The sequence below is a fragment of the Malassezia globosa genome (assembly GCF_000181695.2).
Source record: "Malassezia globosa CBS 7966 chromosome Unknown mgl_sf_4.1, whole genome shotgun sequence".
Taxonomy (NCBI): Eukaryota; Fungi; Basidiomycota; class Malasseziomycetes; order Malasseziales; family Malasseziaceae; genus Malassezia; species Malassezia globosa.
Window position 1 is genome coordinate 747,110 of NW_001849869.1, and position 18,463 is coordinate 765,572.

Sequence of the window (18,463 nt, forward strand, 5' to 3'; positions counted from 1 at the left end):
AAACACGTGAGGCACACTGATACGCCCCAGGCCTGGCTCAGACGTTTAGGGATGCATACGTGGCGACGGGGCCTTTGCGTGTGTGGGGAAGAACGGTTCGATTTGTGACGTTGATCCTCGATCGGAGTATGTCATCCTTGTGGATCATCAACAAAGCTGGTGGTCTTGTTTTCCAGTCTGAACACTTCGATTACCCGCATAAGCGAAACCAAGAACCTGAGTTGACGTCCAACGATTACCTTATATTGGCAGGCACATTACACGGTATCCATGCCATCACCTCCCGAATCATTCCTACGCCAGATAAATCGAGTCAAGGCTTCGAAGTTTTAGAGGCTGATGGTCTAATTATATATGTGAAAATGACGGAAACTGGCACTAAGCTTGTGTTACTCACATATCCTGCACAGACCAATGCCGCAGGTATTTTGCAGCGAGCGAATGAACTGTATGTGGATCATGTCATGAAAAATCCGTTCTATATTGCTGAGATGCCAATTCGTATCGAGTCTTTTGACCGAGAGATCCATCAGCTTCTTCATCAGCAGTAGCCTATACCTAAATCCAATTTAGCTGCGTAGCAATGTACATTTTTTCAATATGTCTGTCAAGACCTTTTATTTGATGTGAGAAATTCTCAGACCACGTACCGTTGGTTTTCTGTTTGGTGCGATGGCAAGGCAGGTGGGGATATTTTCTGGCTGTTCTATCCAGAGATAATGAGGAGGCATACTCGTGTCTGATTCAGCCGATAATTGGGAGGCAAGCTCTTTCAGCGGGACATTTTTGGGAGTTTGAAGAATAATTTTGTGCATGTGTGGTAGGTTATTGTGGCTTATATAGTCTTTGGTATCTTGACGGTGGTGCGTCTCAACAAGAACCTGTGTTATTTTAGTGGTATCGTGCTGTGTCACATACAGCCGTCGATGCATGCGCCGCCTGAGCCATCATTGGCCCCATAGTCCAACCCGACTTTTACCATAAGAGTATCATTCACTATGGAACGTACCTTTATCAGCTCACGATCAACGATGAGCTGCATAACGAGAGGCGGTAAGGTCGAGGCAGGTGCGCTCATAATGACGGCGTGATTGATATTATGAAACAGGGTGTGGAGAATTTGGTTCTCATTATGAACGAGATTTGGAGGCTTGTGCACGAGCACGTTGTGAACGAGTGCGGATGCCGGGCGAAGTGTCAGGAGGTCGGGCGTGTGTTGATTTGGAGGTGACGGAGGTTTGTTGGGTTTTGTTTTGCTGAGACGGTGCTTTGCGACGTTTGGGAGCACGATCTTGAGCAGCAAGAGAGTCTGGTGAAGTTCGTTTAGGCTGTTTGATTAACGAGGGAATTCTGCTAGGTTTCGTAGATGCCCTAGTGCGATAAGCTGATTCAGATCGGCGAGAAGATTGTGCAGGTTGAGCTCGAGACGAACGCAGGGCTTTGTGTTTTGTAGCATCGGCGTCGGATGTGGGTAATGAGTTTCCTGAAGAACGCGGCTCGGAAGGTAATGGCTTGAACGATGATGTAGAAAGCTTGTTTTTGACTTCGTGTGAAGATGGAGCGGGAGTAGGAGAATGACTTCTACGTTTCTTTGAAAGCAACGTTACTGGAGAAGACCGAGTGGAACGTGGTCGAGACAATGATGGCAAATTCTGCAGTGTTTCATGCGCATAGCGCTTTTGCGAGGAGAGCTTAGGAGATGGCGGAGAGGAAGACTCAGCAGATCTCAGTTGCGTCGAGGACACTCGGAAGGCAACAGGTCGTGAAGCTGAAGGAGCTGTCGTTGAGACTTTTCTTGGAGTGATGATGTCGACGGGGGTGACTTGGTCTTTCCGCTCATCTGGCTGGATGCACAAACTCACGTCCACCTCCAGTGCCTCTTGACTATCGCCCTCATTGCGACGTGTAAGGTCATAGCCGTTGAAAAGCCGCCGGTACTGGTTGGAAATGAAAATCCATGCGCCCAATGCCCATAGTGAGATCTCATCGATCCATGCCTCGTTCCTGTGAATCCAAGGCAAGATACTTGCATATATAACATAGGAGGCCATCGGTGGGTGCAACATCATCCACAAAAGCCACAGTAATTGAGCTGTAGCCATGAACGGCAAAATCCACACGAGCGGATAGACCAACACAGGCCGCACACATTGGTATGCAGACTCATGAATTAGAAAAGCTTAATCAACGTACCCAAACTGCCACAACACGAAGGGCTTCAGCGATGGCAGCTCGTCGACGAACAGAACCTACCCGCCGACTTGAACCTAACTCATGGTCAATATAGGCCTCACCCCACGCATGATGAGAACGGGTATGTGGCGTAGGCACAGCAGCCAGTGCACGATAGGCATGAACCAGCACGATAACGGTGCTTCATAAGTGGCTAGGTCACGTACACAACTAGTTCCAGCGCCTTGTCCAACATGCATGTACGCGCGTACAATTAGAGCACACACGGACCGCCGAACGTGGAGGAAGCGAAGTTTGCCCTCAACCCACTATGGTCTTGACATTGCGAACGGCCCGACGCTCGCTGGTCTCGTGCCTCAAGTATGCGCGTGCATCCTACTCGACAAGACCTCAGGTGTTGCTAATGGATGAAGTACAATTGGCAAAGAAGGATTTGGAGCGTCTCACAGCACACACGGAGTTGCTGGTATGTGACGAAACTCAACAGGCATTGTGATCTGACGCGCAGTACAATCACACGAAATCGCGTGAAGAGCTCATACAAGCATTTGCTCCGGGAGGTCCATTCGCAAATGTGCGTGGCATGTATCGACATTTTGGTGGCGCAAGATCAATTCGTATTTCTGGTCGCTTTGACCCTGAGCTTGTCAGAGCGCTGCCTGATTCGTTGAAGTTCATTGTGCACAATGGATCAGGCTACGATCAGCGTACGTTTGAAGCATGTTTCTAACGTTCAGTTGATATTCCTGCACTTACCGAACGTGGGATTCAAGTGGCCAACGTGCCGACCGTGGTCAATGAGGCCACCGCAGACACGGCGCTCTTTTTGCTCCTTGGAGCCCTGCGCCAGTTTCCACGAGCTATTGGGCAAATGCAGGCGGGAAAATTTAATTCACAGTTTTCGTTCCGAGACGCCAGTGATCCAGAAGGACTAACGCTTGGTATTGTTGGTGCGGGCGGAATTGGGCGTACTCTTGCACGTAAGGCTGCGCATGCCTTAGGTATGCATATTGTGTATCACAACCGGACACGGCTAAGTGAGGAGCTTGAAATGCAAGGTATGCCAGAGGGGAAACGCATGGAGTATGCGCTCTCGCTCGATTCGCTTTTGGGCCAAAGCGATGTGGTCAGTCTGCATTGCCCACTTACCCCACAAACACACCATCTTATTGGTGCCGCGCAGTTGGCGCGTATGCCATCGCATGCTATTTTGATTAACACGGCACGCGGCCCTATTGTAGACGAAGCCGCGCTTGTCGATGCTCTTGATCGGGGCGTAATTGCCGGAGCAGGACTCGATGTGTACGAAAAAGAGCCGGAAATTCACCCTGGACTCATGCGTCTATCTACAAGTAAAGCTTTGCTTTTGCCACATGTCGGAACGCTTACATTGCAAACACAAACGGATATGGAAGCTGTGTGTCTACGAAACCTGGAACATGGTTTGCAGACAGGACGTCTTTTGTATACGGTCAAGGAACAAGAGGGACTTGGCTTGTGTGCACAGATCTAATTTACAGGAAGTCCGAAAAAGTGACGCAAACGCTGAACAAAAGTCGGGGCGACTGATTGTCCGCGCGATACACGGTTCATGGCCTCAACGAGTTGTGTATAGTGTGACGGGGACGAGGCCGGCTGCAAGATGTTTCGTGGTGTAGGGTACTTTTTCTCAGTTAGATGCTCGAGTATACATACCTCACGCAAGCTTTCACTGCTGCGAATTCTCTCCAGTGCGGCGAGAGATTTGCGCGATTCGGCGAGATGGCGCTTGGCTTCCGGGCCAGAGAGTTCAGCTTCAGTTGCGCGTCGAATAGCCTCGCCAAAGTCCATGTTAGGACGGAGGGGATCTTTTGGCCATGATTGGGCAAGCTTGAGCAAGCACCTTCTTACTTCCTGGACCGCTCCGGACATTGGCTGCTAGTGCTGGGCTTTGCAGCAAAAGATCAGGACACGACTATGGTAAGTTCGATCAGACACAGCAAACAGGTCTGGCAGCGACGAACCTGCAAATTTCTGATTAGTCATCTACTTGTCTGCATACTACCGCGTTCTCGAGTATTTTTGGACTGGCATAAGCTAAGGTGTCATCGTTTACGGCGTTGCCGGTTGTTCACCTGGAGGTGGCTGGTGATGCTCCGGCGGCGGAGGAGCGCCCGAGAAAATCCGTGTGACACCCTCCCAAGCATTCATTTTCATTTCACGCAACTGCTTCTCTTGTTCCTCCTGCATCTGCTTCCGCAACTTCTCCCCATTTTCAAGCCAGAACTTTTGGTCCTCCAAATAGCCCTGCAAGAAACGCTTACGCTCCTGTTCTAAGAATGTTTTGGGAGGTTCATTCATAGACTGACCGCTAGTGACGCTGCCAAAGAGGCTCGAAAGACCGCCCATACGTTCTTTCTTAGCGTGCCATTCGTCTTCATAGCGTTTCTTGAGAAGAGCTTCGCTCTCAGCATACGCGGTGGGAATGTGCCTTCCTTGGTATGCCTGGAGAGTCTTGCGAACATCATCAACGCCGTAAATTCCAATAGCATCGAGGAAAGGAATCAGACCAAGCAAATCACGGTCATGCTTATCGCCCTTCCAAGGGCTCTAGCACAATCGCATTTTCAGGCTGCAATGAGACATGTTCAGGATTGATGTCCAACATAATGACCTTCTTCGGATCGCGATTCAAGTGGCGGATATCCTTGACCAGCTTGCCGTCGGACTGGCGGCAGCTTTCGCGGAAAAGCTGGTATGCGATATAGCGGCGGTCAGGGTCAAGTTTCTCAATAATCTTTTCGACAACATAGAAGGGCTGTGTGGTGAAAAGAACAATTTCATACCACTGCGAAAGGTAGCCCAAGAAGTAATCAAGTCCGGGGCGTTTCGCTGTGCGCCAACCGTGTGAGGTACTCCAGGACGAAGCAACAAGAAGTTGATCGAGATCCAACACAAGCGTGTATGGGCGTGAGTATGGATACGGAAGAGGATCGGGCAAGAGATGGTCCCATACGGGCTTATTCACACCCTCTCGCATGACATCGTACCGGAGTTTAAGGCGGCCGAAGAATGAGTTTACACCCTCCTTATCATGGAAGACTTCATGCTCACGTTCATCAAGATCACGGCCTAACATCCATACACCATATCCAGCGAGAAGAATACAACCAATAATGGCACCCTGTGTCATGATGCGTTGGCCAAAGTCCGACTGGTTTGAATTTGAGTCAGATCGCGCTTTCGCATTGGTGCGCTGCGTGCTAGAGCCATCTTGACCATCTTCGCCGGACGGGGCTGATATAGACTGAGCATCTACGAGAGAAGATGCATCAATGTCGAGTTGAATCCCCTTCTTGAAAGGAGCATCCGACTTTTTTGCATCCAGATCTGAAGGCGAACCCGAGTTGGGCGAATCATTCTGGGGTGGCGGAGGTGGTGGGTTGGTAGCATTTGAGCGTGCAGGATGCGACCGAGAAACGAACGGGGCTCTCTGTGAGCGGATCAGCAACATGCGCGGCCGAGATAGGGCCAGTTGCACTGGTAAGCGGAATGATCTAGTGACCATCATCACGCCAGACAGACAAAGGGAGAGATGCGATTATGCCAGTCGCCAAGTCTACCCACAGGCCGTCTGTCTGTCTGTCAACTTTTAGTCATGAGGCCTTATTTTCACAATTATGCATTTTCTGGATCCCAAACGCAGGCCTTGTGTGCTGACGGAAGGAAGAATGGTTGATGTAGACGATGATAAGAGGACATCTTGCAACAGAAATGAATTCCATCCATCGTTTGGATATCCTGGATCTCGTTTTGTATTTTACCCGAAGTGCTTGAATTTGATGAAGGGCAACACAGAGTCACCCCCTGCTATCCCTATCATGGTGCCTGACACCAACATTTACATGTTGTTTGCGCATAGACAGTGGCGAGCGGGCATGTTACTTGCAGACGCTATCTATACAAAATGCGTGGATCTTTCAGACAAGTGTGTGTTGGAGCTCGGGGCCGGGACAGGACTTCCAAGCTTAACGGCAGCATTAAGCTCAGCGCCACTAAAAGTCGTTGTCACAGACTATGATGATGATGCGATTGTAGGTGCACTACGTTCAAATGTCAAATTTACTAGAGATGCCAATCCCAACAGGAGAATGGCGCCTATTGTTGCAGCGGGTCACTCTTGGGGCCATGCCATGGATGATGTATTAGACTTGTTACCACCAAACCATACGCACTTTGATGTGATCTTACTCGCTGACTGTGTTTGGGAGCGCTTTTCACATGACATTTTGTTACGCTCTATCAAGAATCTGCTTTCGAAGTCACAGGACGCGCGGATCTATATGGTAGCGGGACTCCATACTGGACGGCGCGTGCTTATTCAATTCTTCCGGCTTGCTATCGCCGCAGGATTCGTTCTAGTGCCTCTACCTAACCAAGACATGTGGCCAAGTTGCACGAACGAAAAACAAAGCACATCACTGGAAGGTAGTGAACACGTCCTGGAACTCGAAGTAGGTGGGACGTGGGACGAGAACCAATCACCAAGTCTCACAGGTGGTCGGCGACCGTTTTTGCTCCATCGGGGTAATGAGGGAGAAGATGATGAGCCGATATATGAGCGTAATCATTGGCTGACGGTGTCATGCCTAGCATGGTCTCGCTAGGCTACGGAAGCCACTCTTTAGGAAAATCGCTCTTGGATGGTCGAGGTGTGCGGCCGCCCCGAGCATTGGAAGCGATGTAAGGACGGACATCAAGTGGCACGTCTGAATAGGTAGGTTTAGCCTGTAATTGTAAGAATACGCGTATACAAAAGAGATTTTACACGTACATTCGCTTCAGATACCATGCGGTCCAACACATCACTACACCATTTCATGTTCTGAGACTCGTGCGGCATGGAATTTGATGCAATCTTCACAGAACCTAGATCATCTTCCTTTTGACAAATATCGCTGAGGAAGTTTTCGCCTTTTGATAAAGCTGTGTTCCAGCGCTCAACAAAGGAAGCATTTGGAGGTTGCCAACGTGGCCCAGCCAGAAGTAAGAACTTGTGTTTGGACAACGGCGTAGAGAGCACCTCCCCATTAAATAAATCCTTGATATGAAATGTGAGTACAACCTTTCGAGTGTCGGGGTGTGCTTCACCCTGGTAGTGAGTGAATTTCATGGTAAGGAAAGAAGATGGTGATGGTGGGATAAAGGGCTCATGTAATTCTTATATGTAAGTCAAACCAATACACACCTTTGAGCTTTGGAAACTCGTTTGCCATCACTCGATAATATTTAAGCATTTGCCGCTCTTTCTGTAGTCGCAAATGACCGATGGTTGAAATGTCATCAAAGCGGTATTCTGGCAATTGAGAGAGCGGCATCGTATCTTGCGTCAGTACGTAGTCCATATCTTTCGATATATCTTCCGTAAAACATGTTGCGCTCGTGTGCAAGGAGCGCGTACGCAGCCTGCCGACTGTGCGAACGAGCGCTGTACGTGTCCACATGGTGATGCTTGGGCGGAAAGATGTTAATCATGGCATGTCTTGGACGTAGGTAATAATTTAATGCGAGTGTGTATCATTGCTGAGTTAGTTGCCGCCTCAAAAAATTTTTTCTCTAGTGCGTCACGATCTTTGACCCAGGCTTTTTTCGTCGGGCGGATCTAGGCTGCATCGTCATGCAGGAAATGAGCGGGTTCACAGCGCTTCCCGTGTCGTATGAAAATGATACTGTTCACTACATGTATATCAAAATTCATGCAAGTTCGAATGATGATGCGACGTACCCTATCAATCGCACACTGTTTGTTGTAAATGTGCCGCCAGATACGACGAGCAAAACGTTGCGCGACCTGTTTCGCAAAGCAGGGTCTGTAGAATCTATTTATTTGCACAATGTTCTCGATTCAAAAGGAGAAGACGCTACAGTGCCCGCCCCCAGACCTAAGCAGGGTACGGGACCACCTGACGTGGAACCTTTGCCGTCACTGGAACCCACTGATCGCTTGCTGGGATCGAGTTCGAGTGCACATGTCGTGTTTCTTGATACGACGTCACTCGAACGTGCGATTCGGTTACCGAAACGTTTTGAAAACAAGCCTCATGTATGGAAGCTGTCTCGCGGCAAAGATGAGCGTCTTATTGGGGTTTCTTATCTGATTGAACGATTCCGTCGACATCGTCCACCACACGAAGCAATTAAGAAACATGCAGATTCTGCTATTGCCCGGTACTCATGGATCCGTTCACATCCTCAATGGCTTATGGAGCAGCGCGCACGCGGTGATACCACAACAAGTTTAGGTGTCGGCATCAAAGCAGCGAGCATGGGCGAAAATGGCGAACTACTTGATGAAGACGGTTTTGTGATTGTTCAAAGAGGAAACAAGTATGGTCGTTCAGGCGGCGAAGACAATACATTTGCCGCGATTACCCCAGAATTTGAAGAAGAGCTGCGCCAACACCCGGAAAAGAAAAAGTCAAAGGAGCTTACAGATTTTTATCGGTTCCAGTTCCGCGAGAAGAAGAGACAGCGTACGTCCGGATGGATTTTGACTGACCAGATTATAGAATTTGCGTCGCTACGAGCGCAGTTCGAGGCCGACAAGAAAAAGATTGCCCAACGCAAAGCTTCATTCAGATTCAAGCCGTACGTATTGGGTATCAGTTGGGCTTACTCAGTTATTGAACTGCGCGTATGCAGGCTCTATTGCTATGTTGCATCGTCGTAGGAAGGTGGCGGTAGCAAATGCCCCTCGTTCACCTCTTCCTGGTTTTGCACGTTGTTGATGATACCCTGCTCTTCATATCGAGCTGCACGATGATGAGACCATAGAAGTACGTACGTAAATAGTCACTAGATTGTCTCTCGACGAACCGAGCGTCTTGGGCACGCCGGATTGTTTGTTGAAAAGATGCGCCGCTCCCTTCCAAGAAATGTATAGTGATTTGCCCGTGATCACGCGAACCATCAGTAAAGTGAGCAATAGTGGCTTGCCAGTAAGGCGCCCAAAGTATAGGTACGACATATTTTCCTGTACTAAGCTTTTCAAGAGGCACGCTCAGAGAATCAAGTTCATTATGGAGCGTATGGCTCACGAAAACAAGCTAGCGTGTTAGTACAATGTGCTTACACGACGTGAAGAAATAACACATGTTCCTCGGCTCTCCAGTATTCGCTGGGCAGGAAAAAATTCTAGCCGAACGTTGCAATCTTTGAAGGACGTCGCTATGCGTTCATTTGGCAAGGTCCTGACTGTGCAGGCTATGCTGCCGCGAGTGTCACTACGATTAACGGTGGCCATGGAGGAAAGATGACTAATAAGTACACACATGCCCCACCATCTACTGAAGACTATCAACATCCACCTGTGGATGCACCATAAGCACTTGCTCTGGCCCGCCAAGCACGCGCTCAGCATCATCAACAGGAAGGCTCACTAAATATCCATCTTTGACTAGTTTGGAGATCACGCGCGAGATCAGATCTGACTCTTCGTGGAGTTGCTGCACGGATTCAATTTCGTTCTCATGGGCCTCGAGGTACCATTGTGCCAGGGCTTCCCGAGATATGCCCTGTGACGTATCGCGTTCCACCGTATTAACTTTGAGGACAAGCTGGTTGACGAGTTCCATGTATCTGTCATACGTGATGCTTCGTCTAGTGGGTGCTGCTTGACCATTGTCCACACCTGCTGGAGTCATGGGACGAGCCGCTGGCGTTGTTGCATCAGCCGCTGCGGGCTCTTCGTCGACAGCATCGATGGCAATGTCGTCCTTCTCGACATGAATAATGGATTGCCTCAACAAAGAATAGGCTTCGCGTACGAAAGCAGGCGTAATATCAGACCGGCAATTTGCACGAGCGATGGCTTCTGACAATCGAATAATACTTTCCAATTGACGAACAGTGACGCGGTATGAATTACGACCCACAGAACCACCAGAGTCATCTTGACGCAAGTGCAGATACTTTTCCACCAACACATCACTTGCTTCTGGAGTCAATTTCGGCTGGAATGTGCGAGCGTACCGGATGTAACGCTGCAGAGCTTCAGTTGAAAATTCCGGGGCAATAGCAGCATCGCGGAAACGATGAATATTCACGATGTGTTGTGCTATGTTCCAGTCAACAGCTTCGTTGCATTCGTCAAGTACAACAAAAAATAAGTCGAATCGGGACATGATGGGGGCACTCATAGCAACATTGGCACGCAATGTTTGTTTCCGGTTGTATCGACCACCCATCGGGTTGGCTGCTGCAAGAATAGACGTGCGTGCATTTAAAGTGGCTTGAATGCCAGCTTTGGCGATAGAGATGGTTTGTTGCTCCATGGCTTCGTGAATGGCCACTTGATCAGACAGGTCCATCTTGTCAAACTCATCGATTGCACAAATGCCATTGTCTGCAAGCATCAAAGCACCAGCCTCGATTGTGAATTCGCCCGTCTCTTCATCTCGAACCACCGCTGCCGTCAAACCAGCTGCAGACGAGGCCTTGCCAGACGTATAGACGGCGCGCGGTAAAAATCCAACGACATACTTTAGTGAACTGGGACTTGCTTGTACTGGGATCGCCTACGATACATATATTGATATCGCCGCGAAGATTTATCCCATCTTTTGTCTGTTTGTGCACACCTCCCATTAACTGCAATAGAATACCTTTTTTTATAATTTCGTGTCCATACATGGTGGGCGCCATGCTGCGAACAAGTCGTGGATAAATGTCCGTGCTGACGACCATAGCTTCCAATTCCTCACGCTCCTGTTCTGTAAGACCACTGAGCACAGTTTGGGCATCCTCTTGCTCTTCCATAATACTGGCACTCTGGTCAGAGCGACCATCACCACTTTGCACCATACAAGCCAAAAAGGCAGTACGATAAGTCAAATCGCGAACCCCCAATGACTTGAGACCCGTGACACCCTGATTCGCGATACCCTCTACAGCACTGCCAGGCTGAGTTTGACGTTGAATTTGCGCATTTACACCAGGAACGCCCATCTGGGACACATCTGGCAATACGATACAAGTGCCGGTAAAAATGCAGCGGTCCCCGGCTTTGGCGCGCTCGACAATTTCTGAGCGCAAAATCACGTCAATGCTGCGAGGCATGCTACCAGTGGGGATTTCATTTGCATTTTCTTGGATGCGTACTTTTTGCCAGTCACAAAAGCGACTTTTTTCCACATCCAATTCCCATTGTGTCCGGTTTTGACACATGGGATTCCGGCACATGATGGGCTCAGTGTATCGGAATTGTTGTTCGACATCGGGTATACTCGTCTTGCATTCGACGCATGTAAATGTCCCAACAATGAGTTCAGGGCGTACTTCGGAGGTACGTGTGACCGTCCCACTTACAGCAAGCAGACGGCCAACCTTATCCGTATGTAAGGACCGAATGCCTGATACAATGGGAAGGTTGTGGAATGAGAGTGAGAAATCGCGAGTGACGAGGCCTGAGGAGGCCGTTGAAGCCATGTGCGCATTTAAGTAAAGGTAGCCCGGGATGTATACACTCACACACTCAATTAGCGCGCGCCGGAGATAAGGCAAAAATCTGTAATATTGTTCGCTTATGGCACGTGCAAGGACTTCATCGTAATCGAGAATATGTCGAAAATCGACGTACAGCGTTGTACGACCATAATCTCGCATGGCAAAGAGTTGTTCAACATAGATGGATTCTGACTGAGAAGGCCGATCTGCCATGTATCTGGTGATAAGCGGCAAGCGTGCGTGAGCAACCTTGATTTACGAACCTTTCCAAAAATGCGCCAAAGCTCTCACGAACTCGCTCACCGGTCTCATCAGTCACTAGGGGTATCTCTTCCATTTTAGGCACAGCTGGAGGTCGTGGCCTTCCGGACAAAGCAGTCTTACGCAAGTTCACGTCGTCATGAGTGTCCCCGATAGTATCGCGGCTTGTGTGGCCGTTCTGGGGAAAGTCGCCAGCAGACTCCGGATCCGTTCGCGAAGTCCAGCCATCTGAACCAGCGCCTAAACTTGACTGCCCCTCATCCATACTTACCCGCTTCTACTAGTAGGCGCGGACGTGTGAAAACCAGAATGAAAGCGGCGATAACCACAGCTATATTTGATATGTTGTGAAGTAGGCGCAACAAGTGACTTGTTACAATCACAAAATTACCGATCGACCAAGATACAATGTCCCCTTTGCTGCTAATTTCAACAAGTGTGGTGCGTGCGACCACGTGACAACAGATTATTAAAAACGTCTATTGAATTAGTGCGAATAACGCTTTGCGTCATTCAGGTCGTCAATGTTAAGCCAGTCTGAGCCCTGTTGAATCAACATGTTGAAGTCTTCAATCCTGGACGGTAGATCGAGAATGCCATAAAAGCGTGTTGTTGCACCGTGGTGGTGAGAAGTCTCGATGACCTTGTGGAATTGGGTGATGGCTGACTTACGGGGAGGAAGAATGCCATGATTAGCATGCTTGACGTCAGAATAGCCTGACGACGCCAGTGGGCAAAGCGTCGAGTTGTACGTGTATGTGTGACCCCAAATGTAGTGTGTTCCATCAATACCGTTTGCCGGACAATCGAGGAAAAGGTCACGATTAGAGCTAGTAGCAATTTGGTCGAATGGCGTGCCGCCTGTGCCGACTACAATCACTGGACCATAGTGGATCTTCCCGTCCTTGTACTTAGTGAGCCAGCCGCGCTCACGAAGCGGCTCTAACTGTTTCGCCAATTTCAAGACGGAAAGTTCTGCATCGTCAGACTTGATTTCCAGAAGGAGCTGCAGAGGACGAACGCCGCCGAAACCTTCAGAGTAGTACTTGTACCAGTCTGGATGAGAAGTAGGTTTATTGTCGGGGTCATCCAAGAATTTTTGAGGATTAGACGATGGGTAGTCATCCGAATATTTGCCTTCCAGAATCTTCATAACCTTGTCGAGTGTAACTGTCTTAAATGTCTTGGCGTGGTTAATGCCGAGAGCAGTATGAGCGACGTAAAAGTCCTTAGTATGTCCATCGTACCAAACATCCGACTCATAGCTGTAGACACCATGGTCAAAAGCATCGTACACTGGACGATCGTGCTTATAGTCATTATGCGCTTCGCGGTCAGCTAGATAGTGGTAACATACAATGGAAGAGGATCGTCCGGTTGGACTTGATCGGTTGGGTAGCCTGCACAATACCCGCAAGGAGAGCAACAAGGGCGATCGAGCGCGCAACAAAAACCATGCTTGGGTACTCGCTGATCTATCCAGTGTATCGGAGACCGCCTTATATCTTGCTCAGCTGGGCAACTCGAGATAGCACGTGCTCATGGGGGATGTCTTACCAAAATACGAAAAGGTGAAGATCACAGTTGCACTTGCATGCATATCACTCGCATTTGGTTATTTACTCCTTGTTCTCCGTAAATTGCTCATTTTCGCGACATATGATTGGACAGATCTCTAGGGACCTTCCCGTAAATCATTTAGAGGGCAGCAGGGTAGTGTGTGGAAAACATCCATTGGTGTTAAAATGTATGCGCCAAAAAGATCAAGCTTAATCAGGATTGTATAGACACGTCTCAAGTTGCTCAGACAAATCACCCATCCAAATCACGTGAAATTGCCCTTTATATCATGTAGATCCTACAAAAGTCATGGGATAATCTAGTGTGTTTGTTACCAATATGTAGAACTAGAAATTGACGTTGTCACCCAAGTGCACTAGTAGAGCGCGCGCGAAAATCGAGTGTAGCAACAATAAAATGCAATGAAGTTGTGCAGAGTCTGAGTGCGTAAGGCCACTATGCATAGGTGATTGACATGATCGCTCGCTCGCGCGCCTGCCAAATCATAATTGATGTAAAGTTTAAGAACCTTGAGTTAAATGTCATCAACAGTTCAATTCACCGTATATACATCTAATTTGGATAACTAATGTACAGAAGATATTTGATGGTGCGATATATAGTCATTGAAGACATGCTAAACGTATTAAAGAGTGTTGTGTGGAAGGAATGATTCAGATCACGTTGTTTGACAAGATGAGGTGCCACCTTTACTGTGAAGCAAATCCAAGACGTGCGTTATCAAAATCAAACACAACGGATGCCATTTCCATGAAAGGGGTTCCAAAAATCCAATCGGAAAAGCCATCCATTCCATTCATCGGAAGGCGGCATTCGTTACCACTTTGCTGATACTTCATGATCGCTTCCGGCATCGTGAATTGCTTGCCTGCCACACTGAATTTGATTTCGGGAGGGCTGTTGCAATTGAACCAGCCCTGGTAATTTCCATCATCGTCCTGTTTGACAGTCACACCGTCAAGCTTACTGAGAAGATTCTTCAACTTGTCATTGCCAGCAACAATAATGGTTGTGCCTGTGTCGATAATACCGGAGCAGTCATTGCCATTGATACCAATATCTGTGCTCCAATAACCATCGCTAGGACTTACATTGACCCAGCCGAGGCTTCCCGAAAACTTTGACGTGTCAATTTGTCCGACGTCAAGATACGAGGTGGAGTCTGCCTTCAACGTAAATTGATACACGTTACTTTTGAGAAGTTTCTGTCGCTGGAATGCCTCGTAGAAAGTTGGCTCAGACGAGTTGTAAGAGCTTAACAAAGGCCATGAGAGACCCACGATACCGGCGTCCTTATTCATTGTAAGGAAGTCATCATTAGACACACTAATTGTAACGTCCTTCGCCTGAATGCCTGCCATTGCGATGACGTCTTTGTAAACTTTCCCCCCAGCATTGGCACTAACATAATTAGCATTGAACGTTGTGTGCTGGTCTTCAGAAGTAGAGGAAGATGAGGGATCGTAACCCCGGCCGTCCATCACCACATCAGACGAACCCGTGTCGAATTTGACGTAAAGTTTCTGCCTGTTCGATCCAAATTCAAGCTCGACATTCCAATTCCATCTGAGCATATCAAGTGAAGCCGTGTTCCCGGAACGCTTCATCAATTTCGAAGCATTCACAGATCGTGCATGTTTGCCTGTATTCCGATGATAGTTCATCGCATTCTTAGTATACTTGGCCACAATGCTATCCATCAATGCTTTATGATTGTCTGGATTGTGCTTCATAGATCCTGAATCACGCTTCAGTTCAAGTGTATATCCAGCATACACTGATGCGAATGCATGGCTGAAAGCAATCGCGAGAAGAGCCACAACCTTGAAAGAACGAAACATGAGAGGGTGCCTTAATTGAACTGAGCCAGTGATTTGCAAAGCGAGGCAGCTGCGTTCCTAGATTCCCTGAGCGCATCGGTTTATATGTGATCAAGGGGAGAGAAAAAAGATTGTACGGAAATTTCGCCGGCCAACGCCATGAGAAGAGGCATTTGTTGTATTTCCGAAGATGCGAATCGGAATTTTGACAACGTTGGATGGCGTTGCAAGTTGCTCGACTGACAGCTACGACGTCCGTGTACGTAAGCGGGCGTTCAAAACTCAGACCCCGATAATATATGTTTGACTCATTCTGGTTGGGCTGAGTAAATGTCTAAATGCATGGGTAACGCCGACGATCTGAATCTGAGACCTGTTTCTCCATACCTTCAAAAGCGGTGAATCAATCTTGGGGTCGCGACTTTTACGCAACTTAAAACAGGTGAAAAGGTTTATATGCATCGGGCCAACGCCTCGGTGCAAGGTACATTTCAGGCAGTGCTTCATACAAACTGAATGGCTGAATCAAGCACAATCTCGGTGCATATCATGTAATGCGAGCGGGTTGACTTCGCACGTACGATTTTAGCATATTCTTCGTCTAAAGAAATAGTCTAAATGTAGGAACGCTGCCGCACGCACATATTTTTAGTGCATCCTATTTTGTAAATAAGCCAGCAGCATAGTGTTGCGCATGATCTAGACTCCAACTATGGAAAAATTCACTATGAATTCAAGACTCTATCACAAAGCACAGGAAAGTATTGTATCGTATGAGAGGAGTAGATGCACTACGAAGATCGAAATCACGATTTCGTCTGAAAATCATCTTGCAGCGCGTTTGATGGCATATTAACGAGAATAACCACGTGCCTAAGCTTCACACAAAGAAACGTGCACCGACCAATATCCAGACATGCACTTCCTCTGACAAGACTCTTTCACACACGCCATCTCCTCGTCTGTCAGCTTTACTCTTGCCCGCATCAACGGCCACGTCGATGTGGGCTCGTCTCACTTAAACAAATAATAGGCCTCGAATACTTTAGGCTTAGCAGACATGCGATCGAGGCCTGTGTCATGGTGATATCCCCTTTTAGGCGATAGCTTTTACCCGGTGGACATTACTTTTGACCGCTCCCTCACCCTAACCTAGATCCATTCCATGAACCGTGGCATGCGCAGAGCGCTCGGTGCTCGGTCCATTCCACAGCCGCGCAAGTCTTCTGAATGCCAAGCACACTAAAGGGACATGTCGACGCCATTGTTCTGGTGGTGGGAAATCATCTCACGTTCTTTCTTCCGATTCAACAAGTTGCAGCAGGTTTGAATCGCTACAAACTTATGCCAACTTTGGTTCTCGCATATGTTCTGAAGCTGCTCGATCACTCGTCTGGTCATCGACCTTGCGCCAATGAAATATACTAAGCCTCGCTCAATCATGTCGTTCTGCACTTGCATAATCTCTTCTTTCAGCGTCGTGGTACTGATCTTATAAATCAGATGGGCATCTGTGTACGTATAATGTTGAATCAGGCTCGAATCTACCTCGTCCAGAATGTGCTAACGAAATTTCCATTCAGTCCGCAAACTCGCCCTCATTTGTGCGGCCTATAAATGCTACAACTGTTCCCTTTCGTCGGCTAAGAAGCCTAAGAGCCTTGCCAGCAATTTTCTTCCGACTTCCCGTTGCTGTAAACTTTAGTCGTATCACGGGTATGGAATCATGTTTGGTATGCATAGTAGAGCATCTACAACAACTCGCGCTCCTTAAATTCCTACTAGGCCCCCAAATTTTCGACAAGCGACGTTCATTTCAAACTGAACTTCGATACGTTGCGGTCTGCTAGCCCAACATGGATGTGCTGTGTCGTTGATATTGGGTAGAGTGGGCAAGGCGACACCTCGACGACGCATGCATATATCAAATACACCATCTCACTTAAGCAACTAATTCGAAAATTCAACACTCGAGTCTATGGCGCCGAGTGATCGTACTCGGAAGGATTGGCTGCTGTGACAATACCTAAAATGCCATTGTCGATGATTGACAATTGCTTTTCTCGAGGACCTCAGAGCTTAACTCCGTCCTAGGGAGCGAATAACTCACGCAATACTGCTGAACATCATTCGACAAAATGTGGAGAGCGTTATAAGGTATAGGACAAGTATTGGTTAGTTAAAATCAATGAAATTAAGTCTTGCTACGCACCATGTTGGTCTGACTTGACGAAAGCAGAGCAAATATTAGTTGATACGCATTCATTAACAAGTCGACATAACGTTAGAGGCAGTGATGCAAAAGGCTGTATATTCTTTGCCAACACTCGAGTCGGTAAACGCAAATATTGCTGTTGCACCAGTTGAACTAAGAAGCATTGAATTTACTTGCCTATCGCCACAGCATGGGACTAGCTAGTAAGTTTCGTCATCTCACTCTGAAGACGGATCCATTGATAGGCTTTAAAATTGATTGAACTCGATACAATCGTAGTGTTCCGCTACTTGAGAATTACCATAAATGCCTTAGGGCGATGAGAGTATTGAATGAGAAATCAAATTAGACAAGCTTTCATACGACCAGCGATGTAGTACTTTCATGCTTATTCCGTCCCTTTAGTGAGTAAACATCGTAAGTGTGTTTCGTTTCCTACATAGACACAGTCATAAACGAGATGAAAAGTGAATCAAGACTCGCCGGTACGTTACCCTTGTACCCCCAATTTGGCATCTCTTAAATGCATGAACCAGTGCATGATACGAAACATGACTAAATGTCAGCCCACATCGATGCAATAGGAAATCCTTGGGTGCACGTTCTGCAACGTGTCAGTAACAAAAATACGAAAAGTAGTGGAGGGTGTGTTGATGATACTTGCCACGAAACCAAAACAACCTCATCATGTGGACGGCGTCTGGAATGGTGGCGTTGTTAGCCACAACGGCCCTTGGTGCCGAAGTCGCCAAGCAATGGAGCGTTGGCTGGGTCAATGATGTGAACCCAGATGGAAGGTTCCCTCGCCGTGCGATTGGCATCAATGGCAAGTTCCCCGCCGATCCCCTCACTGTCAACTCGGACGACTTTGTCCACATCAACTTTACCAACAAGTTTGGCGATGGACGCC

General features: G+C 47.9%; 10 protein-coding genes across 10 annotated transcripts; 4 read left to right on the top strand and 6 right to left on the bottom strand.

Annotated features, from left to right (window-relative positions):
• Positions 1-128: 128 nt before the first annotated feature.
• On the top strand, positions 129-551 carry MGL_2116 (uncharacterized protein; the record flags this gene model as incomplete). The annotated part of the gene is made up of 1 exon (XM_001731065.1): positions 129-551. The coding sequence occupies one exon, from the start codon at positions 129-131 to the stop codon at positions 549-551; it is 423 nt and encodes a 140-aa protein (XP_001731117.1).
• Positions 552-617: 66 nt separating this feature from the next.
• Positions 618-1,042, bottom strand: MGL_2117 (uncharacterized protein; the record flags this gene model as incomplete). Its single annotated transcript, XM_001731066.1, has 2 exons — positions 618-881; positions 1,010-1,042. 2 exons carry the CDS (start codon positions 1,040-1,042, stop codon positions 618-620), a joined length of 297 nt encoding a protein of 98 aa, XP_001731118.1.
• A 1,461-nt stretch (positions 1,043-2,503) lies between these two features.
• Positions 2,504-3,706, top strand: MGL_2118 (uncharacterized protein; the record flags this gene model as incomplete). The annotated part of the gene is made up of 3 exons (XM_001731067.1): positions 2,504-2,659; positions 2,702-2,900; positions 2,931-3,706. 3 exons carry the CDS (start codon positions 2,504-2,506, stop codon positions 3,704-3,706), a joined length of 1,131 nt encoding a protein of 376 aa, XP_001731119.1.
• Positions 3,707-4,762: 1,056 nt separating this feature from the next.
• On the bottom strand, positions 4,763-5,743 carry MGL_2119 (uncharacterized protein; the record flags this gene model as incomplete). The annotated part of the gene is made up of 1 exon (XM_001731068.1): positions 4,763-5,743. One exon carries the CDS (start codon positions 5,741-5,743, stop codon positions 4,763-4,765), a length of 981 nt encoding a protein of 326 aa, XP_001731120.1.
• Positions 5,744-5,852: 109 nt separating this feature from the next.
• Positions 5,853-6,839, top strand: MGL_2120 (uncharacterized protein; the record flags this gene model as incomplete). Its single annotated transcript, XM_001731069.1, has 1 exon — positions 5,853-6,839. One exon carries the CDS (start codon positions 5,853-5,855, stop codon positions 6,837-6,839), a length of 987 nt encoding a protein of 328 aa, XP_001731121.1.
• Positions 6,840-6,955: 116 nt separating this feature from the next.
• MGL_2121 (uncharacterized protein) lies at positions 6,956-7,676 on the bottom strand (the record flags this gene model as incomplete). The annotated part of the gene is made up of 2 exons (XM_001731070.1): positions 6,956-7,392; positions 7,421-7,676. The coding sequence occupies 2 exons, from the start codon at positions 7,674-7,676 to the stop codon at positions 6,956-6,958; spliced, it is 693 nt and encodes a 230-aa protein (XP_001731122.1).
• Positions 7,677-7,849: 173 nt separating this feature from the next.
• On the top strand, positions 7,850-8,902 carry MGL_2122 (uncharacterized protein; the record flags this gene model as incomplete). Its single annotated transcript, XM_001731071.1, has 3 exons — positions 7,850-8,705; positions 8,742-8,820; positions 8,875-8,902. 3 exons carry the CDS (start codon positions 7,850-7,852, stop codon positions 8,900-8,902), a joined length of 963 nt encoding a protein of 320 aa, XP_001731123.1.
• Positions 8,903-9,515: 613 nt separating this feature from the next.
• Positions 9,516-11,889, bottom strand: MGL_2123 (uncharacterized protein; the record flags this gene model as incomplete). The annotated part of the gene is given in 2 exon segments (XM_001731072.1): positions 9,516-10,712; positions 10,714-11,889. Coding segments are annotated over 2 exon segments (2,373 nt in total).
• A 535-nt stretch (positions 11,890-12,424) lies between these two features.
• Positions 12,425-13,090, bottom strand: MGL_2124 (uncharacterized protein; the record flags this gene model as incomplete). Its single annotated transcript, XM_001731073.1, has 1 exon — positions 12,425-13,090. One exon carries the CDS (start codon positions 13,088-13,090, stop codon positions 12,425-12,427), a length of 666 nt encoding a protein of 221 aa, XP_001731125.1.
• A 1,117-nt stretch (positions 13,091-14,207) lies between these two features.
• MGL_2125 (uncharacterized protein) lies at positions 14,208-15,359 on the bottom strand (the record flags this gene model as incomplete). Its single annotated transcript, XM_001731074.1, has 1 exon — positions 14,208-15,359. One exon carries the CDS (start codon positions 15,357-15,359, stop codon positions 14,208-14,210), a length of 1,152 nt encoding a protein of 383 aa, XP_001731126.1.
• Between the last annotated feature and the right edge of the window lie 3,104 nt (positions 15,360-18,463).